We start from the raw sequence: 27900 nt of genomic DNA, 5'->3' as shown, positions 1-27900 counted from the left end.
CAGTGTTGATTTGAACGTCTGCTAAATTTGGCACCATATTGTGTTCATGCTGATCTAAATTGGCATCCCTAGTCGGCTAGAGCAGAGCCAACTGTTTTGTTTAATGTTCACTCATCAGGGCATAATGATTAGAGATTTCATTCCAATTTTTGTTTTCAATGTTTTTTTTCATTTACGTTGTTACAATTTAGTCGTAAAGTAAAAAAGAAAACATTGATGAGCTCTGTCTAAAAGTGTCATGGTTTCTCTATTGCTGTCATATTTTTTTATTTATTTTTCTACACCATAGTCACCTGCATTTTCTGACATTTGTCATGATTCACGATGTGCCTTCCCTCCGTACAGAAATATATAAAGCCTATATACACAGAGGAGTCCTATTTGGAGCTGCAGAGGAAGCAGAAGCGGTCCTTCAACACCCAGCAGCTCACTGCCTTCAGACTGCTGTTTGCCTGGAGGGACAAGCTGGCCAGGCAGGAAGATGAAAGCACCGGGTAGGCTGTTTGGAAATGGATGAACTCGCTGTTCTGGAAATCCTCTAGAGCCGTTTTCCTATTTATAAGTTGGTGCCCAGACAGATTTTGCCACCCACATGTTTGTGACAATCTCCCTGCTTTTAGAATCACTCAGTCCTTCTACATCTGTCTTATCACGGAGTTGTTTGTGTGTTGTAGATTCACCCTGCCCACTCATATGATGATCAAGATCTCTGAGGAGCTGCCCAGGTGAGTTCAATAGATTTCCCACTTAAATTGGGATTCATTTGTAGTGCTGTTCCCTCACTTTAGAACAGGTGAGTTTAGCGTCATTATTCACAACCTCCAACACAGTATTTTGTCTTTGTCGACTCAGGGAGCCTCAGGGCATCATTGCCTGCTGTAACCCTATACCCCCGCTGGTGAGGCAGCATGTCAATGAGCTCCATTTGTTAGTGCAGCAAGCCAGAGAAATGCCTCTCCTTAAGGTAAGAAACGATGGGTGGCGGCAGTGTTTGTTCTGGTGTAAGTTCAATGTACCTAAATCAATCAAACATTGCCATGTTTTCTAAACGTCACACAGGCTGAGCTTGGAGCTCAAAAGTCGAAAGGACTCGCACCCTTGAAAAAGGTTGGTTGAAAACTGATAAATCCAGGTGGAATATTTAGTTTTTGCATTTGGTATTTTGAAGGAACCTTGACTGGCATAAAATTCATGTGATTTTTGTGTAATTTTCCAGCCAGAGGTCACGTTGTTTGGTCCTCATGATACATCCAAGGTCTCTGAGAGCGACCTTCACCACTGTTCTCCTCATGGTACGCTCGACGCTCACACATGTTCTGCATTATATTTGTGATTTTTAATATTTTAGCCCATTAGGCCTAAAAAAGAAAATGCATCTAATTTCAGAAATGCCCGTCAAACAAGGGATGCTCTTCTCAGAGGATGAGGACAGAATGGATGTTGGTGAAGAGGCAACAAGTGGTCTCGTGGCGACGGCGACAATCACACAGTTTGAGGTAGAGATCAACTTCTAGTTTGATTTATTCAGCTCAATTTACATGCAGCTGTCATACCTAATGTGAGAACTCTGCGTTCTTTTTTTGAAGGAGCTGGAAACACAGAATGACCAAGAGTCCCCTTCTGTGGCTCAAATGAAAGCCAGACGCATCATTGAGTCTTTTGAAAACCCTTTCAGAATGGTAAGATATGATTAACCCTCAGTATTGTTTGCATTGCATCTTATTTAACCAGATACACAGCATTCAACTATCTTCCCTCTAATTTCAGTACTTGCCCTCCACTGATGTGCACATCAGCAAGAATGCCAAGTTTGACCCATCTTCGAAAATATTTGAGGTACTTGCATCAGCTGTGGTGGTCGCAGTGACTCAAATTGCCGACTGTCACATTTTACAGTAGCCTTCGGACACTAATCTCAATGCTGTATTTGTGCTGGGCAAAAAAGGAGAAGCTTGATGGTTGTACAATATGCTGTTATACAGTCAAACATAGCCAAGTAAGCCATGCCCCAGACGGCCACTTTTAGGCTTGCTTTTTAAATGGTTTTATGTTGATAAAGTATTAATAACTTCGGAGGAGGCCGTACGTTAAAAATATAATAACCCACCATCTCGTGTTTACAGATTAGTAAAAGATGGAAACTGCAGAGTATTGAACGTCAACAGAAGGATTTGGAGGCCAAGAGAGAGGCCAAGACGAAAGCCAAGGAAGAAGCAAAGGAACGTATAAAGAAAGTGAAAGGTAATGAAGTCAAACTTGCTCTAAATTTACCATTTTTCTGAGTAACGTCCCTCATTGTATTTCATTTTTTTATTGTTGATTTCCGCAGAAGAAAGAAACGAGGCTAAGCAGAGCTACCAGGAGTCTCTCCAGGACGTCGCCACTGTTCGCCAGCAAGCAGTGGTGAGTCATTTGCTCTCTTGTCCGTCCATTCCCTCTATGCTACTTCAGATCGGCTTTTGCCAACTTCACTGTTGATGTCCCTGTTGGGAGGGTACATATCCATCAAAAACACCGAGTGTTATATTCACCCAGGAGCCTGGCATGGCATATTAAAGATAGTGCTGTGATCGGCAGTTTAACCCTCTGCAATGCCCCCCTATTTTCTGAAGACGTGGCTGGTATTTCTTCGCAGCAATATGGTGACTCACAAGCGAGTGGACCACTGCTGCCAGTCTGCAGCTCAGGCATGTCAGTGGCCTTATCTATATCTGTCGCGTGACGTGCCGGGGAAAAAGAATGCACAGCGTGAGATTGCAGCATTAGCGACATGCCCCCCACTTATAAAACACTTTTCTTCTCTCCTTGGGGAACAACAGCAGCTTATTTCTGCCTAAAAGCCCACTTCCTGTTAGCTCCATCTGTCTGGGCTATTGCTATACCCCCTCCTGCTCGGTTACATGCTCTTGCCACCATATGGTGTTTCCTCTCTCCGTTTTGAACAAAAGTCTTCATCTTCAGTTGTCGGTGCTGGAGAACAGAAAGAAATGTCTCCACTCTGACCCTGGTGGTGGAACCGCTTCCCCTCTGCCTTTCACTGTGTGTGCGCGTTGAGCCATCAGTCACTAAGTGCACACGGTGATATCATGCACCACAGCAATCCATTGTGTGATGATGGATTGAGTGAAGTGTGTTTTAAGCTGAAATGGAGGCTTCAAATAAACATGGTGGCATGCATTATAGTCAAAAGTGTTGGCAGCAGAACTTCAAAGTAACGCTCCTCAACCTGCCAACTGCGGGCAAATATTGGCTCAGTCGGCTAACTCCGTTTCCGCCGATACTTTGGCAGTGAAGTTTTCTTATCTAGTTTCAGTTTGAAAGAAAAGTTTCCAAACGCTTCTAATGCACTGATATTAGCACTGATATTGGGTTCTAACATCACTGGTTTTCTCTTTTGCCTGCGTCATGTTCATGAACAGTTGCATCAAATATAATAAAATAAAAGCATGTTTGATAAATGGATCAGAAATCATCCCAAGGAGAACACATGATTTGTGAAGACTCACAAGTTTGATGTCAACCATAAAAATAGATTTAACTAAACAATGGTAGATTCTAAGATATTGTCATGAAGCTGCAACCTCATTCTAGCGAGTTAGTGCATTACAGAGATTGGTTGCACATCTTCTATGGCTGGAGTATTGTTGCACTGGTTCCGATGGGTTGATATGTTAAGTGGTTTCTGTGCCTGCATGTCCACACAGATAGAACAATGTGATGCTGCAGAGCATGAGGCAAAGTGAGAATGTCAACCTTTAGATGGCAGCAAAAGCTGGATTTTCAACTACAGACTGTTTCATCACTGAGTCAATATAATGTTGACTTTAGTAGGTCACTGCAATACCATTCTTTCAAGCAGAGGCCTATACAGTATGACGTTTTCTGTGTAGGGTACAAAAACATATGTGTGCCAAGTATGCAGCAAAAGAAAACACTTTTTGGGAAAGGATGTCGGTTAATATCAATCTCTTTCTAATTCCCTTTAAGATTCCTGTTATGTATGATATGCAATTTAATGGTGCACCATAAATAGATAAACATCAAAAATAATCAAAAAGAGAAAGTTCTTCCCGCATACTACTTGTCCTATAGCTGGGAACAGTGGTCATTATCTTGTTAGTTTAACTAAATCCATCCATTTAAGATTACATTTATTTGAATGCATATTCTAAGTGTTGCACAGAATATAATGCTGCCGACCAATTTCGCCAGGATTCTGCAAAAGACGGCGGAAAGAAAAGAGAGCGGGTTGCCAGTGAGATTGGAGAGTCAACTCCCAAACCGAGTAAGAAGCTGATGAAATCTGAAGAGAAGCCCAAGAAGAAGGACCCGCCTCTCCAAGACGACTTCAATCCCTTTGACTACAGTCAGTCAAAACTCAAAGTCTTTGCTGGTATGCATCATGTCACTACTCACTTTACAGTCAGTTCGGTGTTGTACAATATTGTATTGTAAAAAAAACGAGTTCAACTCAGTGCACCTGCTTTGTTATTACAGGCAACAAACCAAAGGACAACACGCAGTTCGATCCAAATCGGCAAGCTCACGATTTCAAGAAAAAGGTATTTAGTTTACTAATACATTTTGTTCATTAAACAATATGTATTTTAATAGTGCGTGACCAACTTAAATCTTTCATCTAATAGAAAAATCCCAAAGGACAAAAATCCAGTTGTGGAGCTGGAAACCGAAGTATGTCATACATGGCTGGAAAATCCGAGAGGTAATTATGTACAAAGTACAGTAGCTTCTTTGCCTCTGCAAATTCAAACATCTCAGTTTGTTATTGTTAATAACCGTTCTGTCTTTTTCTTCTCTGCAGAGGATTCTGGCAAAACTGGCCCAAAAGATAAATTCACGTTCAGGCTATTTTTTGTCTCATTTTAAAAAAAAAAAAAAGTGTTTTTTCCATCCTGCAGAAACAATGTTCCCATTTTTGTTCCTTCTTGTGAGTGAAATTCAGTATTTCAATATTTAATGGATTTCAAAGTCTATTTTCTTCCTTTTGTGGAACAGTTTACCCTGTAAATATGTGGAAGCACAGACCTCTTTATAAAGATGATTTTAGACAAAAACGTTCTTGTCTACGGTTTTTTCATTCAAACAAAAAAACTTTTGTTTTGGTGGGGCAGTACCACAAGGTATTACATAAAGTTTTTTTTCCTTATCTTTAATCAAGAGCGTGGTCTTTCAATTTGAGAGTATGAGCTATTGATTTCACTCAATGCATGCGCTTTGATTCGCTCTGCTCTTCCCAAAACTATGTTTGCACACATATTGAGCCTCATGCAAGAACCACTCCTTCAACCACATTCACTCTGAAGTGGCTTGTACGAGTGATTCAGGAGAACTTGTATCATTCAACAATTTTCTCATAAAATTCACTAACAGAATTTTATAACAATTTTGCATTAGAAAATCCTTTATAAATTACACTTCATAGTTATGTTGACATTATCCTGTTTGACTCTGCAGTTGGAATTATATCATTCAAAATTGTCTATCGGTGATATTGTACAAAACTACATTCTCAAAATGAACCTCTGAAGCTGCAAAACTACAAATTCTGCTCTAATTGAAGGTTAATTTGTCTCTGTATATAATACGGTCAGTATTACGAGCACACAGAAGCAACGGGAAAAGGACTGTAGCTGGTGCACAGAAAATCGATGTAAGCAATAATATATCTGAGTGCAAGCATACAGTTTGAGCATAAACGGAGAAAATCCAAGCGCAAGCAGAGCTATTAGAGTTCAAGGAAAGGTGTTTTTTTAATAAATCATCTATCTACTATGAGCTGTCTGTTAGATTGAATCACATACAGTATATGGTTCAAGTGGCTGCTCAAAGGTCTGTCTCTGAGTCTGATATACACACTGCAGATATCGCATACAAAGGCGTTGGAACAGAATCATTTACATAAAGTCTGGACATCGTTTGGACACATTTCTTTGATAATTCGTTCTGGCAAGAGCCAATTTGTCCTAATCTCGGAAGACGTCATGGTTCCAAATCAGCCTACGTATATACTGACGTGAACACAGATTTACTATCTTCCCTTGGCGCCCGGTCATAAGTAAACGAAAGGATGAGAAAGCTTGTGTGAAGATTGCTTCACACAAGGACACAGACTTTGTGGAATCAGCTGCCTAGATTACAGTGGCTAAACAAAAAACATTTTAAGTTTTTCCAACACTATCAAATTGAAAGAACACGCTCTTGAATAAAGTTAGAAAAGAAGCTCTATATAATAAGACCTTTCTTCAGGACTGTCATACATTTTAGTTTACTTTATCCTCTGAATGAAACTGTCCCCTGTTATATACACCTCAGCCTTTTGCAAACAAAGAAACCTAAAAATGTTTAAACTTACATCCGCTGTGGTGGTCGCAGTGACTCAAATGGCTCACCAAATAGCAAGGGGAGCCGTTTGCATATGATTTATTACACTTTCCACAGCAGATCATTTGCACACAATATATGACACTGCAAAATATACACTTCATAGGTATACATACTGTTTGTGCAGTGAAAATGGATAATGATGTAAAGGAAAGTTGTTGGTGTGCAACTGGGAAATGTAAGTTCTTTGGTGATCTGAAAGCCATAGCTCTCACAGAGACTTGAACGTTAACGGACATTCAAAATTCCAAGGAATAACATGTTACACTTATTTACAACATGGTCCTTGGGTGTTTCAAGACGAGACACAATATTTAAAACATAAAACTAAACAATGCATTCATGAAATACAAAATGATATCCGCACAAATTAAATACCAGACACCCTCATCAAAACGCAGAAGTATTAGTGAATTCATATTTTTTTTGGATTTACCTATTTACATGTTTCTTTCACACAAATTCAGTAATGTTTTTGCACTCGATTTCGTCCATCACATTTTACAGTAGCCTTCAAAAACTAATCTGAAAGCTGTATTTGTGCTGGGCAACAAAAAGGGAAGCTTGATGGTTGTACAATATGCTGTTATACAGTCAAACCAAGTAAGCCATGCCCCAGACGGCCACTTTTAGGCTTGGAGTGTATGTTTTTTTTGTTAAAGTATTAATAACTTTGGAGGAGGCCGTACGTGAAAATACAACAAACGAACATTCATCCTCCCTCGTTTTCTAGTACGCGCAGGCGCAGTGGCTCCGTTTCACATGGGAAGGGCCTATGGGCGTTGCTGGTGGTCAAACTAACTTACACAAACCGGTTCATCCCGGCACCCCATTGGCTCACACGACGGCACGTCACTGACGTCAGCAGCGCCCCATTCGCTATATTACGGAGATGTCAATTTCAGTCGGGCGACGATCAAGTGTCACTTTGGTCACATTGCCACACTTTCAAACACGTTAGTGTTATTTTGTAGCCGTAGAAAACTGTCATGGAACACATAAAGGATGGATGGTTTACGGAGTCATGCGCGCTATGGCCGGGGCAAGCGATGAGCCTCCAGCTGGAAGAGGTCCTCTACCAGAAGAAGTCCGATTTTCAAGACATTATGGTTTTCAAGAGGTGAGTACTTTTAGCTACGAAACTTGGCTAACGGTGCTAGCTGTTAGCGCCCTCCAACCAGTGAATGAGCAACCTAAAGCTCGTGGGTTTTGAGAAGTTTCTTCCGCTTAGCTTGCCTGTGAGTCGTTTCCTTTTGTCCCTGAACCGGGTTTTATCTCGCAAACAAACTAGCTAGGTAGCGAGGTGGTGGGATGACTCTTTCAGTCGATGGAGAGAAACGGTATCCAATACTGACAAGCTAGTCACGGCAGCAATCTCTGAATTTGTTTTTAAGAACGTCAGCAACACATCTGTGATTTAATTTGGCTTTATTGGCATGAAGGTTAAAAAAAAATAAAAATAAAAAATCTTCCCAAAGCATCAAAATGAGAAAGTACACCATAATAATAATAATAATAATATGAATATCAACACAACATTAACATAACTATTGCTGCATCTTGCTGAAGTTATGTAAACGTTTATGAGTTGGTCAGTTTCTCGTAACCTTTTTAAACGTGACTCTCATGCTTTGCTGTAATATCTCCTTTTTCAGTAAAACCTATGGGAATGTCTTGGTGCTGGATGGAGTGATCCAGTGCACAGAGAGAGACGAGTTTGCCTACCAAGAGATGATTGCAAACCTTCCACTGTGCAGTCACCCTTCCCCCAAGAAGGTATTCCTCAGATAAATTGTTGGGGAATTTAAAGTCGTTGCAGTAGGACGCCAGCCAGGGATTAGTCCCGTTCCTTGTTTTGACAGTCAGCCGCTTTCCACTTTCACAGGTGCTGATTATTGGCGGCGGAGATGGCGGAGTGCTGAGGGAAGTAGTGAAGAGTCCACTGGTGGAGTCGGTGGTTCTGTGTGAGATCGATGAGGTAGGAGCAACAACACCGACGGGGATTCAGGCTTCTCTCTCGAGGGCCATACATTATATTGCACCTGAGCTTCGCCTGATCACATCAGTATTGACGTCGTCTTCTGTGTAGGAAGTCATTAACGCATCCAAGAAGTTCCTCCCGGGGATGGCCAAAGGGTTTTACAGTCCCAAGCTCATCCTCCATATTGGAGACGGCTTTGAATTCATGAAGAAGAACCAGGATGCCTTCGACATCATTATAACCGATTCCTCCGACCCCGTTGGTGAGTGCCGCGACGCCTCTCTTTGCCAACTGTTATAGGAGGCGGTCAATTTCTGAGTTCTGAATTTTGTTGCAGGACCCGCTGAGAGTTTGTTCAAGGAGTCTTACTATCAACTGATGAAGACGGCGTTGAGAAACGGTGGAATTCTATGTTCCCAGGGTAACTTTCATACTTGTACTTTATATTTCAGTTTTGTGTTAAAAGCTGGAGAAAGGCTGGTGAGTGAATTTAGAAAAATGCTGACTTCAGTAGAAGTCATAACTATGCTACATCCAATTTTTTTCAAGTTCACTAAAAAACAACAACCAAGGCTTTCATTGACTCACCGGGAGCTGTTATGTTCCCCATTCATATAGTCTGACCTCCAGATAGAACAATGCTTAAAGAAAAGGCAGACAGGAAATGAACATGCCCTTTCTTCTGCTCTTGTGTCAATCTCACAGGAGAGTGTCAATGGCTCCATTTGGAGCTGATAAAGGAGATGCGAACCTTCTGCAAGACCCTATTCCCTGTGGTGGACTACGCCTACAGCACCATCCCAACTTATCCCAGCGGCCAAATTGGATTCATGCTCTGTAGTAAAAATCCCGTAAGTGTGTGTCGGTCATTCTCCATCTGCCATCCGCCACTTGCTTGATTGTTGTCTGATTGCCCATGAATGCCACTGCCTTATTATACAACCTTCCTGTAGCGAAATAAACCTGTCTGCTGTTTCTTGGTGATGGGGGGGGATTGCCCATCGAATGACCCTTCACTTTTTGAATTAGGAAACAACTTTCGTGGAGCCAATGAGAACGCTGTCAAAAGAAGAAATGGAAAATATGAACCTTAAATATTACAACCCTGAAATTCACAAAGCATCGTTCGTCCTGCCTGAGTTTGCAAAGAAGGTAAACGTCGTTAAAATCATTTTCCTATATCGGTGCAATTTTTAAAAACTGTTCACACGTATTTGCTTCCTTTTTCACTAAGTGTCTTCTTGACCGTTGACAGGTACTCAATGAAGCATGACCAGCAACAGCAAGACCGTGTTCATCCTCTACCTGGCCCTCTGACCACAGATAAACAACCTTGTTCTCAGGCTTCTTCACCTCCTCGGCACAGTTCAGCACCACTGAAGAGAGTAGCCTCCTTAACATGTTCTGGATGGGAGCACCTATTAATCATCAGTGGGTGGGAACTTGCTGAGTTATACAGTGAGAAGTGTTAGTTCGCTCCAATGTTTCCTTCCTTCCTTCCAGTTGTACACACTCTTGTTGTTTTTATTTATTTTACTGATGTATTTGGTTTTTTTTTCATTTTTACTCTGTAATCTTCTTATCAGCATTTTGTGACGAGCGATTTAATGGACTGGGCTGAGGGGGGAGCGCATTGCCATCAAACCTGACCTCAATCTGAAACTGTGTACTGTCTGTCGGATTCACTGAATCTACACCTTATGTAATGCATTACCTTACCACGTAGTACATTGATGTACTTTTCTTTGTAATGTTTGATATCGGTTTGTGCTCACAGGAAAACACACAGTCGCCATCTGTCGCGACTGCATATTCACAGTACTAATGTGTCCTCTACACACAAAAACCCTATAGTGCCTGAAATTGGTTGTTTTGTTGTTGGTAGGAAAAAAAAAAGAAGACTTGCTTTGAATCTAAGTGTACCAGGCACATAGTGGCCTAGAAGAAACCTCATGTGTCAGTAATTGACAAAAGTGTCCCTTTACCACCAACGTTCTACAAGATTAACATCAATTTTCTCCGCTTTGACCATCAATTATAACGGTGTTAAAAAAAGCAAATTGGGTCTGGTATTGGAGTTCTGCAAAGCAAAAAATGTGACTGCGATGTGAATTCGTTCTGCCATTATAAACCTTCAGTATTGTAGAAGGCTTGTATTGTAGTAAGCCTGTATGCTGAGTCATTACATTGGTCAGACACCTTCAGTTCCAGGTACAAGGGTCAGTCCACATGGAATCTGTTGAGAAATATCTGAGCAATGAATCTGTAATTTATGTTTTTTAAGTACTGTAATAAATTGGTAACATAGACTGGTTGTTTTGAGTTCTGTGTTCATTCATTCGCTGACTGTTTCACTCGGGCATTATGCTTTATTTGCATTACCACTAATCGCAGGACTAAATTCTGGTTTTCTACTTGCGATATCTTTAAAATTTGTTGTGCATAAAAAGCAATATTTGAAAAATGATTCTGTGCTTGTTTCACTCTGGGTTCAGGACCGCAGAAAAAGTTAGGAAGTAACAATCTGTTCAAGGTTTCTATCCGCTAAACCTGTGTTTTTGAGCTAATCTTTACCAATTGCAGCATCACTTTCCAACCAAGTCCAGGTTAATATGTGATGTGTGTCGGCTGGGGTTCACTGCTAATAGGTAACACTTTAAGTATCCTTATAGGCTCTGGTGTGAACAGTGTTGTAGTGCCAGTGAGGTCCAAGTGCAGTTTCAGTATTCAGGCACTAGATGGCATCCTTTAATCTTATGTATAAACTGGTTCACATTCTAGAGGCACAAAGGAATGCATTGAAATGGTACTGTTCAAATTCATCAAATACATATTGAGAGAATACAACCTTGTATTTTGAGTCTTTCTCTGAATATTAAAGGGAAGCTCCCCTTGGCCCCATTAAATTGTTCAGATCGGTCAGTGTTTTGGTTTGTGAGGCGCCACTGTTGCCTTCAGTTGCATCAACTGTAGTGATTGTGTAATACCTCAGCCCTCACTGGTTTTCTATTAAAAATTGACCAACCTGCAACAGTGCAGCGCATTATTATCATACTGCCTTTGTAGTGCCTTACGGTGGCTGTAGTGAAGGTGGTTCGTGTTCATGAGTGTTCTCCAACTGTAATATAGGAAATGAAACATACAGTATACCCACTGTCTTCCATTAAGTCAATTGAGGGACTACCCATACATATTTAATTCCATGTGTGTTTGTTTTAATGATAATAAACACACACAGTAACAGAACTTTGAAGACTGTGTCGCTTGTCTTTTTAAACCAACTGTACATGTTTCCAGTGCAGTAACACAGATTTACCCACGTATCCAGACGCACCCGTTAAATAGAAAACACTCAACACATAAGCCTCAACTCATCTTTGAGTCTGTGTTCCTTTATGATCCCTTTCAGAGAGCAGTTGAGGTGTTGCTTGAGGCCATAAATGAAGTAGATGTAGTGAAAATGGAGGCTTCCACGCACATTAATAAGATCCGGGAGCACCCAGACCTGTCGTCATGCTGACGTTTTTCACATGTGTGAAGTCTCTTTCAGGTCAGACTGCAGATATTTGTACGGGGCCATTTTGTTGTAGATTCTTCAAACACACTGGATTGCCAATATAGACGTTCCAACAGTCGGCTAATCTTCGGATTGACTCCGGGCCTTCTTGAGATCCGCAGTGTATGAAGAAAATACCTCAAACACTGTTATGAAAGCACGACAAATCCATTTGAACATATCAACCAAGGCGTACTGGAATGTAGGTATTGTATGTTTCCTGCCGGTAGCAACATCCAAAGACGTCACAACAGTAAACCCTGTTAATTGTGCTATTTCAGCGGTATATCCCGGAGGGCAGCTCCTCAAACACATGAAACTATTTGTTTTCTCCGACAACAGAGTATGTTTTATGCTGTAATCAACTCCCCATAATCAGTTTTGGTGAGGAGTTAAGCTCGTACAGACCAGTATAATTGGGTTTTGCAGTAGTTTAGGAGTAGCTCACACAAATTGTTTCCTTGCATTTAATGGTTCTATTTAGCTACAATATTTAAACATAAATGAGTCTTTATGTAAGTAGCAACTTATGTGTCAGACAAATGCATATTAATATATTATTTGCTGCCACACTTGTATAAAGAGTAAAGACGAGCAAACAATGTTTGTGCTTCATTAATATTTCAGCTAATTTTATATAAATCATAGTGTCCAGAGCAAAGCTCTGAAGAATACTAACTTGGCTTGGGAAAAAAAAAGGTAATTTACTCATTTTGATTATGTACTGGTTGCTGGAAGCCGTTTCTCACTTGTTTAATCCACAGCTTCGTCTTAAATTGAACTGCTGCTGCAGCCTATCATACATTCAACTGGGATATATTGTACCCTCACCGTCATTGTTACCTGCAGGATGAGAGTTTTTCTATTACTTGTTGGGATATAGTTTGTTCACTCATCGCAGTCTTTTTCCAAAGCCTGCCTATCCTGACCCAAAGGCCATTGTTTTGTGTTTATTTCAGACAGCAAATAAAAATCAATCACATTGTATCCACTTAACTGCTCATGTTGATGTCGACCAAGGTTAACCATCAACTCCATTGTACACCTATAGCACTAAATTGCCGAAGAAGAATTGCTTTTTTCTTTTAACAGCTACGTTTCCTCCACTAGATGGGTGATGAGCATTTCCTGAAGGCACCGCCTGCAGTAATGGTCAGTGTCAGACCGCTCAATTGTAATCTGCAGGTGTCAGAGAGGCACACGGAGGCACTGTGACAGCAATCAGCGAAACACTGGCATAACAACGATAAGTCAGCATTGTGGTCAGTTTGTATTTCTTTCAGATGTTTTGTTTGCCGCTACAGGAAAATGTGACCACTGTGTTCTTGGGTGTTCAAGACATTTAGAGTACGTTATGAGTTGTGGGATTGTCCGCCTATACCTGCCAAAGAGGTCTGGCCTGAGATTGTCTATCACAATTGTCAATACATTAGTTACATGTTGATGTCAAAACCTGGCTTTGGCTCGGTGACGTCGTCGCCCTCTGCAGATGTTCCCAATTTGTCAAAGGTTAAGTGTTCAACGGTTCCATTTGTTCTGTCCTGAACCCTTCATCTCCACACTCACATATACACATTCTCCCCCCTCTAGTACCCTCCACCCTCCGTCATACACCCACCACCCTGTACGTGGGTGGTGGGTGTATGACGGGGTAGAGGCGTATAAAAGAGTGAGGGACTTTGGACGTAGAGCAGAAGAAACATCAGTGGATTCCAAATCTTGTGACCAGCTGCCACCAACTGCACTGCACTGCACTTTCTCCACCACTCTCCTCTGGATCTCTGAGCTGCTCAGACTCTTCATCTCTCTCTTTCTCAAACACACACTCACTCACACACTCGTATCTCCGTGAGCCTCCTGCTCCTGTGGCTGTAACTCTGGTCAGTCACCGGCACTCCTGTCACAGCATGCAGCTCCTGGTGGTGTTAGCAGCTCTCATGGGGGTTCTGTTCAGCGTTAGAGCAGCCACCTTGCTTCCCTTGGAGGATAGGGGCTCCATCCATGTGAGCAGGGTAAGGAGATTTTTATTGTTCATTTGTAGTTCATGGGGAATTTTCCCTATAATTGCAACTGTTATTGATAGATTGGGGTACATTTTTTTTTAATAATAGTAATTGTTATTATTATTATTATTATGATGTTATAGTAATAATTAGAACTTTAAAGAAAATGATCTTAAAATAAAGATTGATTGTGAAATCAACAAAACTAAATCCAATTCAACTCAATTTACTTTGTATAGCCCAAAATCACAAATCACAAATTTGCCTCAGAGGGCTTTACAATCTGTACACATACGACACATCTTGTGATATTTCTATTTTGCATTTAAAATAATCGAATCTTTAATTCAGCCTGTTTATTTGTACCGTCTTCACTGTGAAAAGTAAATCATGATACTTTACAATTGAGCAGTCCAGTCAGATAGACGTAAGAAGTAACATTTTCACATTTTCCATAGTCTTTTTCACAATATGTTTAATAATAATATGTATATATATGTATCTGATTTGTGGTCAGGAGCTGAGCAAAGAGCGCAAGGAGCTGATCCTGAAGCTGGTGTCAGGCTTGTTGGATGGAGCTCTGGACACCAACATGCTGCCGGGGGAAGCAGCACCTGTGGAGCTTGAGGAGCCGCTGGAGTCTCGTCTGGAGGAGAGGGCGGTCTACAACAGGCTATCATTGCCTCAGCGTGACCGCAAAGCCCCCTGTAAAAACTTCTTCTGGAAAACGTTCACCTCCTGCTAACAGTGCTCTGCCCGCCTACTGTGCTCCTTCTCCCTGCCAGCTCCTCATGAACTGTAGTAGACCTCAGCTGTACATATCATCTACACCTGTCAGACATCGATGGACTTCACTGACACAATGTGTCTGTTTAAATATTAATTATATACGTATCTTTTTATGTGTACAATATATGTATTTATGTATGTAGCCGTTTCTTTAAGGGTCAACAATAAAGCATGGATATATAACGTTTGAGATGGTGATCACAGTTAAGTGCTTTTGTAAATTGTTCAAAAAAAGATAAGGTCATATTTTCCACCTGCTTCAACAATATAAATGCAATGTCCAAATTCATGCAAAATGGTGGCTGTATTTTTTATTGTGGGTGAGAACCTTTACTACACTAAAATTGTGGAAATATATTAGGGAATGTATTTCTATATCTGTTCAAAAAAAAAAAAGTGGCAGTCGTAAATGGCGCAATAAGTATTCAGAGACAATTTTCCCCTTCTTCAATGAAAGCTTTTTTTAGTGCTGCTCGTAAGAGATAACAGAGTGTGGTTCATAATACTGATATCTTACTTATTCTGCTTTGCAGGCTACTTGTTGCCATATAACTGTCTTTCTAGTTTACAGGCAAAGAAAATGTTATATAAACTATATAACTATAATGAAGGAGGAAACGTTTAAAATTCCAATAAAAGTGCCACAATTAGATCCTTAAATTAAAAGCATAGAATAGATTTCAAAATACAAATCATACAATTACTGGGGCAGGTAGAGTAGGTGACATATGCTGCATGTTGTTCCCTCTCTCTCCCTTTTCTGTCTCTCCTCAGCAGTGTTATCTTATTAAAAAGCCAAAAAGCCAAAAAAGTAATAAACATTGAAGAAGAAAATTACCTAATTAAGTAAAAATACTTTTTTATTGTTTTATAAATGCAGATATGTAAAAAAACAACAACTTGCTGTCGAGGGTCTGCAATGTGAAAAGGATTGCACATATTTTATAAGAAGCAAGACAGTGGTCCTTATTAATTCCTAGTCACAACTTGAGGGAGACGTTGCCGTGACTTATCACTGGTCGTTAAATATGTCAGTAAGATGGGAAAGTAGATAAATCAGAAGCATCCCTCGCATTCACTCAATGCTGTTGGTAGCAGCAGCATTTAAGGCACACGTAGTCCAGAAGGTGGAGACCTGTTGTACAATAAAACAGTGAACAAAAATCTAAATAGCAAAAGATGTGCGTAGTGTTAATAGGAATCTGACGTCACAGTTCGACAGTGAAAGCACAGACAAGGCTGCTGCTGCATGTTGAGATAATCAAGTGTTCCCCCGTGTGACCCCCATCAACCCCGGTATTGGATGGATTCTTGCTGCAAACAAGACCCTGCGTTGGCTACGGGCGGTTCGGACCTCAATCAGTCACACTGCAATTACCACAGGCTCTCTTTGCCCTTCTGGCAAATTACAACCACCGTGATATGTATGTTTTTTTTACCTTACTAAGGTAGGGAGTGAAGTAGGTGCTGGTCGCAACCAAATATCGACTTTCAAGCCGGGCCCATAGTCGCTATTAGTGAACTGATGGATTTAATGTGGGAATTGACATGCAGGTGAAATATCCTGCTGTTTGAGCCAAATCAAATGAGTACTTTCTTTTTTGTTGTATAGTTGTGAATAAATGGCCAATCACAACAGGCTGAGCAAAATCCAACAAACAAAACCAACAAAACAACTCTTTGCATCAAATAGAGGACGGCTGAATAATGGCTGACAATTACAAGAGCACTTTCAGTACACTATTGAATAATAAACATATCAAAAGGCAATTATTTCTTGTACACTGACGCCTTTGCCGGCTCTGAGAATTCAATGAAATGTGTAATTTTTGCCTCGGTGCTCCAGGTTTCGGCAAACACCATAACAGCCGGCCCTGCAGTGTTGATCAGGTCAAGCTGTGTGTTGTATTAAAGGTAATAATTTGTATTCTTTTTATTGAGCTCTATGTACTTGAGATGTAACTGGTGTTTTTGTAAACGTCAATGAGCAGCTGCCGTTTACTTCCAGCTGTAATTTATGTCCATTGCTGTGCAGATGTTTGGCACTGGGCAATAGTGAAATTAAATACCTTATTGTGAAATGTCTGAATTCTTAAATAACTTACAATAGTGTACCAGAGTCGCTACACACCCTTTACTGCCAGAGTAGAGGCAAAGCTCAGAGTAGTTTTCCGACACTTTCCTCAACAGGGTTCAGTTGAGGAAAGTCCAATTTTCTTTCTGAACAGGATGAATAAGAGATAATGGCTCATAAGTGTGCTTGTTTCACAGGTGCAAAGACATGAGTTAACCTAAGTTCACAGTACTGATTCAATTACAGGTGGAACATTAAAGGCCACCGTGATGACATTTCTTTTCCTTTTTATTGACTGTTCGGGGAAAAAAGCTCTTGAATGATCCATCCGAGTTTTCGTTGAAAAAAAGCTGCATAATCCCCTGAAAGCAGCATTTGATGGGGAGTTACAGTTCAACAAATTTCAAAGCGATGTAATTACATGGTTTTGGCAAACGCTGCCTTTAACGATGCTGAATAGACAAAGGCTCCTGTGGGCTCGCTTGATTACAGTTCATCACACAGCATCCTTCATTCTTATGTGCAGTAAAAAGCACCGTACCAAGTGAGCCATATTCAGGTTTACAGCTTGTCGGAGAGACACTGGACTGTGTTAGAACAAAACACACAATCATTTTAGGAATAGAGAGATGTCAAACACAAAAAAATATATTTCCTCTCCCCAAACAGGCAGCTTCTGATGCCAATCAGTATTTTTGGGTTTGAGATGATAAACTCAAAACAATTTGATGTCAGTGGAGGTGCTGTCCACTTCTGACTTCATGGCACTGGGCTCAAATGAGCGCGCAGAGGAGCAACATCAAAGCCGATGCCTGCAAGCAAAGCATTTTATTGGCTTTCCTTTTGATCTGAAGGAGGAGGGAAAGGAGTGCTCAGGCCTAACTGTGTAATTCAAATATAAATGTGAATTCGTATGTGCCGGTGTTTAAAAATAACAAAGCCTTTGGTTTTGTTGGTACTTCTCATACGGGGAAAAAAAACAACATCAAAGGGAACCCACCGTGGTTGCATAAATGCAGAGATTAGTTTTAAACTTTATGGGATGTGATTATATCTGGTGTGATATGGTGCGATTTCAGATATATATATATGCAACCCCATATATATATATTGTATAATAAAAGGACTGCTGGACATCAAGCAGTAAAAAAATAAATAAAAAATTCCATGAATCAAAATGTTCATATCAACATTTTGTCAAATCACGAGGCGTAGCATAAAAGGGATCGGTTGCTCAAGCTGCCTCACTGAATGCTACATGATCACTGTGTTTGTCTCTGCGTTTCACGGATGTGTCAGAACTCATTTTCCTCCCCCACTAGTGAGAATTTAGCAACGGTTAACATCAAACGGTTCGCTTACCTGGCCTCGATCGGTCAACAAGGCCAAATTAGCACCCGGCGCTCGGCTAATGCTTCTGAGGAAAAGGGGCTAACAGGCAGGTTGTGTGGCAGCTGTCTCCCTTATACAACACTATCAACAAAGAGTTATGCTGAAAGAAATTGATTTACATAAAAGGGACTGTAGTGATCTTTTCAAATGACATTTTTAACACATTCAGGTTGCTGCAGCTGACGTATTGTTAATAGCACGTGTTCTGTGTACTCAAAGCATATTGAGTCAATGTCTAGCAGAGTGAATTGAATAAAACAACATAACCGCGTTCATTTTACATCTTAGCAAAGAAAAAGAAAACACATTCCTGAATTCCTGAAATACATTCATTTCATACATTATATACAATGAGTGTACATGCTTTGTTTCAGAAACGGAGACGGAAGTTCGGTGCAGTCTGCAAACATGTACTTGTTCTTTATTAACCCAGTGACTCTGGACACAGCGCCTGCAGCAGCCTTATTCATCTCTGTCAGCTGGGCTCGATTTGTTTAGTTGTGACATTTGAGATGTTGTATCCAGAGCACAGCATGGTTGACTAACTGAGGAAAATGTGAAGTAAAATTAATAAGTTACCAATTTAAAAAATGTTCTCGGGAAAGGACATGCTGCAGGAATAATGGACCTGTTTTGCTCTCTATTGAGAGATCATTAGCACCTTTTCAGGGAGTCTATACTCTAATCAGTTGATAGTATTATAACGTCTTCCTGTTGTCGTTGCCTCCTGTTTTATTTTTGTATCAAGTTTATCACAAGTAAGTGTTAACAGATACCTTAACAACAAGACGTCACGGATTAAATGAATTATGCTTTTTCAAAAGCATCATAAAGAGCTACATCATCAGGAGTAGGGAGTCTATGGCCGCTGAATGATGCCCCCCTGTGCCTGAGCAAAGTGTTCTAGCACACACAACACACACACCAAAGTGTCCTCTGATGTATTCCTCTCAAAGAGTTCCCGTGTTCGGGAGCACGCGATGGGAATGGAGAGATTGTTTTCCCCAGCAGGGTCTAATGATGCCTGATGGCTTACTCAGCCGCCCAGTGCCAGCGCTAAAAGCTCATCATTATAGGGCCCTCTGCTCTTTCAGTGCTAAAGCCGTGGCTCCGAAAATGAGCTGTCACAAAGTGTGAGGAAGGGATGCAGCACGCCGGTCACTGAAGTGACCCCGTTCATTCTGAATGCCACTACTTTGGGAAGCAGGGCGGGTCTGTGGTGAGAAAGGAAAAAAAGACATGGTTTCAAAGATTTAGTTAATGAAGACCTTTAAGTGCTGTATGGATGCAAACCGCAGGCAAAAAGTATCAATCTGTTCAAATCAGTTTAATATGAGATTTCATAAACTAGAGCTCATTAGTGCGCCAACGATGACAACTACCCCGTGGCGTTTTTTCCCCTCTACAGTGTAATTACTACCAGTAGACAGAATACATAAGACTAAAATGTTTTGAAAACGTTTTGACTAGATAATCCCCAATGACTATGTTGAAACAAGAGTCTACAAGTGAGGCTGTACTTCTCGGCACTTTGAGCTAAATGCTAGCATCAGCATGCTATACTCCTGGAAACATGCCGATGTTTAGAAGCAGGTATAATGTTTACCATCTTTTTTTTTAAGTACGGCTGTCATTAGTTTTGCAGGTTCTAAAAGGTATTGCAAGTACCGTACAATATAGGCTACCAAAATAAAACAGCAACACAAAAGCAGGTGGACAAGTATTCATTTATGAGACAAAAGGCTTTATATCTGTGATACGCTATGCAGTTCATGACATCCTTCACTTCTGAACCTTTCCAGCCGAATGTTACACCAGTGGACTATAACCATGTTGATGGCAAATCACCTAAAATTGCTCAGTGGGTTATGTTTAGATTTTGCATGCAAGGCCAATTTTACACTTACCAGACCTACCAAAATAAAAGGGTCAGTTTTTAGAACACTATATCTCTGTAGCTTTTACAATGCCAGACATAAAATGTTGTATAGAAACAGTTATTTGCATGCTTTAATAACCATTACATTTGAGTCACGTTACGCAGCAAGACAGAAGACTATTGCACGAGTGGTGGAGCAGAGGCATTTGGTGCAATGGTGCGGGGGTGGGTTTGTACTTTTTGTGGCAGTGCAAAACATGTAAAGATGAATTGTTTTGTGCTTCGTTGACCAGCTGAATGACTCTCTACACTGACAGCTAATCTCACCACTTTATTTGCTCTGACTCCTGCTGTGAGAATGTGTCGTCCAAGCAAATAATTGGTGTTTCAAGGTTGTGAAGACCAAACTTCAGATCCTTAACCGGGCTGTGAGCCTCGAGAAACAATATATATTGGGGTTGTTATGGCAAAAAAAAGTAACTGCCAAGGTCACTCTCTATCATTAGTTATGTCATGTCCTATAGCCTCTGTGTATCATTTTCCATCACTGAGGGCTGCTGTATTGTCAGCAAACTTCAATCAGTGTCCATTGGGATATAGCAGCGGGAGTTACCATCGCAGTTCATTAGTTTGGCTTTTACCCGAAGCATTAGACTCATGACCAGGAGCCACTCATGTTGATAGTGTCATTAGAAAAATAGGACTGCAGAGAGGGAGGAGAGCGCCACAAGATGATATTGGCTGTCTTGTTTAAGCACTCCAGTGTCCTGTATGATGTGTACACCATAGGTCTCTAATCACAAGGGTGACAATCCTGTGATTAGCTACCAGAACAGTCCTTGTTTTGCTCAGCCTTTGCACCTGTTATAGATCGGTTGCCACAGCAGCAGATGAGGATCTCAAGTAATGTTATTTTCCCCCCAGTATGTAGCGCTGCTTCAGACAATTTTCAGGACAATTGGGCCCTTGTGGGATGGCAATACACCTGATTGCCGTCGCTCTAACAACACGACACCCCCTGTATGTCAAATGGTCTGGCCGCAATACAGAGACACACGCGCGCACAGAAACACCCACATCCTAAATGTTACCACAGTATAACGGGTGACAGTGATGGTTTCCTTTTATTAATAGCATGTGAAGTCCTTCGCTGCTGCCGACGAGAGTCGTGCCATTACTCAGATCGGAAATCCATGTTTAATGTTCAGGCTGACCATCATTTTTCTCAAGTCTAACAGACCCGAAAATGTTTAATCAATTATACAAGAAATAACCCACCATTAATATCCCTGCTGGAGTTATTGAATCATGGCCTGTCAGCACTATTATATAGTTTCATCTCAGTGACACGCGTGTGTTCACAATGAGTCGGTGTGTTATGTTATAAAAGAGATATTCACTGCTGATCACTTGCAGGCTTACCAAGAACTTAATAGAGGTGAGTCATTTCTTTTCTTGGAGGCATTTTCTAACTTGTGAAAGTTATGTTGGGTGAGCAAGTTACAAATTCTCTCCTAGCTTTAAATTGTAATTCAGTAGTTTGGTGAAAGAGAGCTGTTTGAAACGTGATTAAGGAAAAAGCACGGTGGCGTCAGGCACCCTAATGAAGGAAAGGATTCAGGGGCGAGAGCAGCACCTGTGTGCCATTTCTCATCATTGCTTGCTCCCACCAATGTCACTGAATGCTTTACTGCCTTATGGCAGTCCACTGAATTGCTAAAGCTGGGGCCTGTTTGAATTAGCAAGGAAATGACCGTATTTGTTATCCGTGAAAAAGAGCCGTGCAGGCCAAATCTAAAGAGTAATGGGCTTGACGTCAGGAATGGAATCCAGCACAAAAAGGCTCAATATGAATTCATCAGGAGCCATTCTTTGCCATTAGCATCTGGGGATGCTGGTTACCGGGATGAGCAATAAATTATACACTGAACATGTGGGTCTAGCGTTTGGGACACTTTGTCGTAAATGTCACAGCGATATGCTATCATTGCATTTATCCTTAAGTGAGACAATACAACCCTGGTTAACACATTTCAGTGGATTTTGAGGATAATTGATTTTTAAAAGCTCTCTTTTAACCTTGATGTATTTTGCATCCAATATCTATTCATGAATTCAGGTGTATTGGGACAGTATGTCTGTAAAATAGGGGCAAACACTTCAAACAATAACTTGCATTAACAACAAAATTAACCACATTCACTGAAAGGTTCACCTGTTGTTTTAACCAGAGCACGTTATTAAGATGTGCAGCATTCACCTGCCATCAGGAAACAGAACAATTCGTGTATTCTTAGAAACCCCGAAAATAACAATATATACTGACAGCATTCAATCAATTCGGTTTTACAGTCAAGCGTAGTTTGAAAATGTATTTTACAAGACAAACAAACGACTTGTGACTGGATTCGTTAAGATTTAATATTTGTTAAAGTTGGCAATTTGTATTCATCTAAAATCATCCTTTTAGGCAAACTGTAAGATCATTTGGTCCATTTTCCCGCTGTGTGTTCTCTTTGAACCAAGATGAGAGCACAGCACCAATAGCATTCTTTCTTTGCATTCATTTGCGAGTCCTATTTTTACTTCAATCATTTTCTCTGTAACCATGCCTAAAGAAAACTAAAGTGAGTGTTAAACAAAAATAACGTTACGAGACATTTCCAGGTGTTTTTTTTTTAATGTATTCTCTGTGCCCACGCACAATAAGCAATAACAACGGCAATGTTAATGGAAGCATTAGACTGAACATGCTGCTACCCACAGAACAAAGAGAAATGTTAATATATATTGAAGGCATTCAATCAATTCTGTTTCTTTGGCTCGTGAACATCTGGCCCGGAGGCAGCAGCACGGTGAGTCCCCGGAACGGCAAGAAGCCACAACATTCAAAACCCTTTTTCATTTTTTCTGCGAATTAAATGTGTATGTTCCTGCCAGAAACATTTTACATTTCGGCATTGAAAGTTGAGGCGCTGACAATCAGTGAATAAGTATCTGATACTAAGAGGCATCTTGGCCCGTGTTGCTTCTAAACTGCCTTTTATTTGTAGTTTATTTGTGCTGTGGAAGCCGTGTCTGCATAACTACAGCGGAAGAGCAAATTACAGTGGATTAACTCTACATTGTTTCTCGGTGTTGAGCTAAAGTGACACATCCTCACTTATTCAAGTCCTTAATTACAGTTTACAGCATGTGGGGGGGGGTTGAGACTACTGTGATTGCAGCCAATAGAAAGGACGAAGAGGATGAGGATGGTAGAAGGATGTTGTAACACTCATAAAGTGTGCTACCATGTACATTTTTTTTTCCAACTCAAAATGTTTAGAGGGATGTGTAAACTGTGCAAGATGAGGAAAAAATATTTGCCTCCTTCCAGCATCTTATTCACATTGATTTGAAGCGCTCTCTCTTCCTGCATCTCTATCGCTGCCTTTTGTTGACTCTCCAGATACTCAAACAACCACTGTCCTTTCTTCTTTTCAATTGATCTCAGGTGGCCTATTCTTCATTTAATGACTGACTGACTTCCTATAAGGAAGCACTTCATTAAGGCATGGTACAGCGAGCAGGTGAAACAGCTCTGTGCGGACAGCGTCTGTCTTGCGCACATGGACAGTCAAGATTTGATCATGCTGAAATCAAAACAGCCTCTGCCTTGTGTCCCTGCACGTTTTGTGTGCATGCTCCGTGTGTGTGAGAAGAGTATCTATGGTACATGCACAAACACACCACTGGGTTTAGTCTTGCAGATGTGTTTTGTTCATGACGCACATGTATAATACTTGCCCCAATATTCATATGCACCCTGAAGCCTTTATAACGGACGTTTGTGCTTTGAGGACGGGATTCAGAGTTGCTCGAGTCACATAAAAGCTCTTCAGGTAACGCAGGACACAGCTACATGAAGCTTTTCACGTTCAGATAATAAAAATATATATAAAACAAACAAAAATAACAAACAAACTGCAGTCAATGCAGTTCCCTGGGTGAAATCTTCTCTGGGTAACAAACTTCTTTAAAGGGAAAATCCACCGCATATTATTCTACAGACTTTGGATATAAAAGCAGATATGATAAAAAAAACTTTCCTCATCCGCCATAGCTGTGAGGCGGAGCACTGAGGCTTGAATTGATGGTGCCGTCAGGTGACGATTTTTGGAGACAGTTCTTTGAAAGTGAATTAGGGAACAGACATTTAGTTTGAGGCATTTCATCCACCCGAGTGACTTGTATTTGATTGAAAGGCTCCCAGCTGCGAATCAGAAAGTGTCCTCATATCACAGTAAAATCCCCCTGCCTGCTGTCGTGATGTCCGCAGTTGTTCCATTAGCAGCTCCAGGTTGGTGCAAACAGGCAATGATGACAAACGGCACACAGGCGCTGCCTGTACAAGGTTGTCTTCCGATGTTAAAACTGAACTGCACAATATTATTCTGAAACATAATTTTTTATTCTTGTGTTTGATTCCTTGTATTTCATTTTTTTTCACGTTAGTCTTTTATTACTTTTTTATTTTTCCATTTTGGTATACTATCATAGCTTTAATACGCTGATTGTGTTATTATCCCCTTCATTATCACCTGTATTGTTGAATACTGCCACACCTAGCAACAATAAAATGAACGTTTCTTTCACACCTTAAGGTATGACCTAAGGGTGTGAATGGTATGACCTCAGGGTGTGAATGGTATGACCTCAGGGTGTGAATGGTATGACCTAAGGGTGTGAATGGTATGACCTCAGGGTGTGAATGGTATGACCTAAGGGTGTGAATGGTATGACCTAAGGGTGTGAATGGTATGACCTCAGGGTGTGAATGGTATGACCTCAGAGTGTGAAAAGGTTGTAAAGCTGGGCAGCTAAGCATGCAATGGAAAAGTTGCTGGTTGTCAGTAGCTGTGGGCATTTGGAGGGAAAGGTTAGGTTTTCCAATTTAGAACAGACTGCAGGGCAGATAACACTCCTTAACCCACCAATAAATCTGTTTTTCCAGTCAATAAAGCCAACAAGTAGTACATTATGAAGGATCAGCTGCTTTGCAACTACTAATACCAACCGATTTGACATTTCAATGCCAATCACTGCAATGACATTTAGAGAGTAGACTTACTCTCAGCAATGGCAAACCTTGAAACACTGCTTTCAGCAAGGGACATTCTTCTTAACAACACTTGCAGTGAGTCATTTTGTGACAAACCATATTTCATATATCAAAACGCTATATACGTATATCCCCAGATTGTCTTAAAGAGATCATTTTGTGTTTACAAAGTCGGATTTTTGGCCCATTTATGATCGTCGACACCCCAAAATAAAGATGCTTTTTATAACAACAAATGTTTTACATTCAAACATCTCGTGTGGAAAAGGATCCTGAATTCCCTGATATGAACATTCACTGAGCCCGTCTTAATCCCCTATCAATAGCAGCTATTTGTAATTTAAGCCTTTCTTGAGTATTATTAGTTTTATTATCTGTTTTTTGATGGCTCACAATGCTCCAAGATTAGTCATTTAAATGAAAACAGAGTCATCTGTTAGAACATATGTAAAAATCTGCATTTATTCCATTACAATTTTTCAAATGCTGCTAGTGCTGTAGTAAGAGTTAGCGATAGATTTATAGCTATATATTTGAAAATAGTTTGAATTGTCAATTGATTTGCTACTACTTGTGTTTATGTATTGTGTAGATAAGGAAATTGTCTTATTATTTGGGTTTATTTACTTTAAACTGAATACGCTTGGTTTATAGCTTATCTCTTCTTCTGTATATAACCATACACCAACCAACAAGTGGAGTGTGTTGAAAGTATTACATAAATATGCTAGAAAACAATTTAGTGCACAGCAGATCATCACCAGGACCCACTCTAGGCCCTTCCCTGGTTGCAGTGCTTCTTCAGCAACACAAGGTAGCCATCTCCAGCAACATGAGAGGAGTATATATATATATATATTCGTATATATATATATACGAAGAGCGAGATCAAATCTCTCAAATCAACCATCAACGTCACGGTAGGTGCCCAAGTGGTGTCAGAGGAAGTACTCCTGACTGCGTTAGAAGATGTCAATCAAATCTAAGAGAGATGGCCAGAAGGTTCCAACAGCATGCCATTCGATTTATAAAACACAACATATTCTTTCGTGAGGGAGAAAGAGAAGATCTCTCTTTACCAAGTAGTAAAACTGGAAGAAATATGTTTCAAGTAATTGTGCAAAATGCACTAGATGCCAAAAGGAAGGCGTTTATCAGGAGGTTTATAGTGTAATGAGGGGGGATGCAGCTCCTTGAAGGGTAAGCTGAAAAAGCCCAGGATCATTCTCTATTCTCATTTGCAAGATCCCACTGAGTTCCATGGAAATAAAGCCTAAAAGCTCCCACTCCCAGAGGCAACGGAAATGAGATTCTGGGTCTGAATGACGCATAGAACATAAACGCCGCAATCATTATCAACTGTTTTTTTTGTTTTATGATGAAGTAAGCGTTTCCAGGAATGCTTTGTTTTGTGTAAGAGGGTGTCATTTCTGCTGGAGCGTCAATACCTGAGTGGCAGCTGGATGATATCCAAGAGGAGAACATCTGCCATCAGACTCCACAGTGGCTCCACCTCCCACCAGCTCACAATCAGGCAAAAAGGAAAAGGTTACGGCACCATTTAAAAAGAGTTCCATCAGAGAGGTCATTCGCAAAGAGAAAAAAGCTTACGTGGATAATTATTGTAATTCACTTCAAATACTAGCCATTAGTGCTTTATCGTTGGGGAAATGGGTGTTGGTCATTACAAGCTTACTTATTAGGTTGCTGGTTGAAATGGCCCCATCACTATTGAATAACATCAATGTTCATATTCCATCAAAACAGAAAGCATAATTACTCTGCAATTCCCTCATTGTAAAGGCCTGTACAATGAAGTCCAACCATAAATTTGGCATGTAAAAAATAATTTTTTTTTTTTAAATGATGCAATCTGGTTTCCATCACTCTCACATGTCCACAGGGCCTGAGGCTCTCTGCCCCCAGACCCTGTCCTGTCTCTCTCCCCAAACCTGCCATCCTCGTAACATCCACTGGATGCCCTCAGACTTTCTTGCCAGTCCTGGTCACCTGACACCCCCGCCTATCTACACACCTGTTCCCACTTTCCTCATCAGCCTGCCTTGTGACCATTAAATCACTGAACTAATCTTGTCCATCTGCGTTTGGGTTCTTTTCTTGCATGCCTGAATTCAACCTCATGCTAAATGTTGTGGGTACAGTCAGTGCATTCATTTTCTGAAGCTTGTACCAGCAATCATGACAGCGGGTCTGTAATAATTAGTAGCGTGAGTCTGATCTGACCAGCATCCCTTTTTATTAAAAAGCTTTACAGCACACTAAAGTGTGTTACAGGTCAATCTGCGTTTTTTTGTTAACATTTCAATTCAAGATTTTATGTTAAAATTTTCAATTCAAGAAAGGAGTCTTAAATTGTTTGTGTGTTGTTTTTAGATTTAGTTTGATTTAGACATCCATATCAGTGCTGTCGGTCACCTTCCTGTGTCTGGTGAACGCAATTAATTACAAGGGATTATGTGTAGTTGTGTCATATTTATCTAAATTATAATGTCCCACGTGTAAAAACTGCTAGGAGGTGATATAAGGGTTAAACAGAATAAAATGAATATAAATGATTCTGGCATTCTCCAGTTTGACAGATTTCTGCGCCAGAGGGAGGTGGGGAATTATGACAAACTGATCATGTGCTCGTCTCACTTTGTTTACCTAAATGTCGGCAGCTGGGTTCATTTACCCTCGGCTCACTGGGGTTGAACTAT

At 40.6% G+C, this 27900-nt stretch overlaps 3 protein-coding genes across 3 annotated transcripts in view; all 3 read left to right on the top strand.

The window, feature by feature from the left end:
- Nucleotides 1–5075, top strand: part of exosc10 (exosome component 10) — a 9917-nt gene extending 4842 nt beyond the window's left edge. The window contains exons 11-24 of the mRNA XM_031845862.1: nt 331–494; nt 675–725; nt 853–964; nt 1060–1107; nt 1217–1292; nt 1387–1496; nt 1587–1679; nt 1768–1836; nt 2124–2241; nt 2330–2403; nt 4213–4393; nt 4498–4562; nt 4647–4723; nt 4823–5075. Coding sequence (XP_031701722.1) covers nt 331–494; nt 675–725; nt 853–964; nt 1060–1107; nt 1217–1292; nt 1387–1496; nt 1587–1679; nt 1768–1836; nt 2124–2241; nt 2330–2403; nt 4213–4393; nt 4498–4562; nt 4647–4723; nt 4823–4853 — 1269 coding nt within the window. The 3' untranslated portion in view covers nt 4854–5075. The remainder of the gene's footprint in view (nt 1–330; nt 495–674; nt 726–852; nt 965–1059; nt 1108–1216; nt 1293–1386; nt 1497–1586; nt 1680–1767; nt 1837–2123; nt 2242–2329; nt 2404–4212; nt 4394–4497; nt 4563–4646; nt 4724–4822) is intronic.
- Nucleotides 5076–7294: 2219 nt separating this feature from the next.
- srm (spermidine synthase) lies at nt 7295–10438 on the top strand. The gene is made up of 8 exons (XM_031845466.1): nt 7295–7522; nt 8058–8178; nt 8288–8380; nt 8492–8645; nt 8721–8804; nt 9089–9234; nt 9413–9535; nt 9639–10438. The coding sequence occupies exons 1-8, from the start codon at nt 7392–7394 to the stop codon at nt 9654–9656; spliced, it is 870 nt and encodes a 289-aa protein (XP_031701326.1). The 5' UTR covers nt 7295–7391; the 3' UTR covers nt 9657–10438.
- Nucleotides 10439–13619: 3181 nt separating this feature from the next.
- On the top strand, nt 13620–15020 carry sst6.1 (somatostatin family member 6.1). The gene is made up of 2 exons (XM_031845683.1): nt 13620–13951; nt 14460–15020. The coding sequence occupies exons 1-2, from the start codon at nt 13847–13849 to the stop codon at nt 14685–14687; spliced, it is 333 nt and encodes a 110-aa protein (XP_031701543.1). The 5' UTR covers nt 13620–13846; the 3' UTR covers nt 14688–15020.
- Nucleotides 15021–27900: the final 12880 nt, after the last annotated feature.

This window comes from Anarrhichthys ocellatus, unplaced genomic scaffold (assembly GCF_004355925.1).
Source record: "Anarrhichthys ocellatus isolate YVR2014 unplaced genomic scaffold, GSC_Weel_1.0 scaffold5, whole genome shotgun sequence".
Taxonomy (NCBI): Eukaryota; Metazoa; Chordata; class Actinopteri; order Perciformes; family Anarhichadidae; genus Anarrhichthys; species Anarrhichthys ocellatus.
Note: the sequence above shows the minus strand (reverse complement) of the source record. Positions and strands in the feature narration are given on the sequence as shown.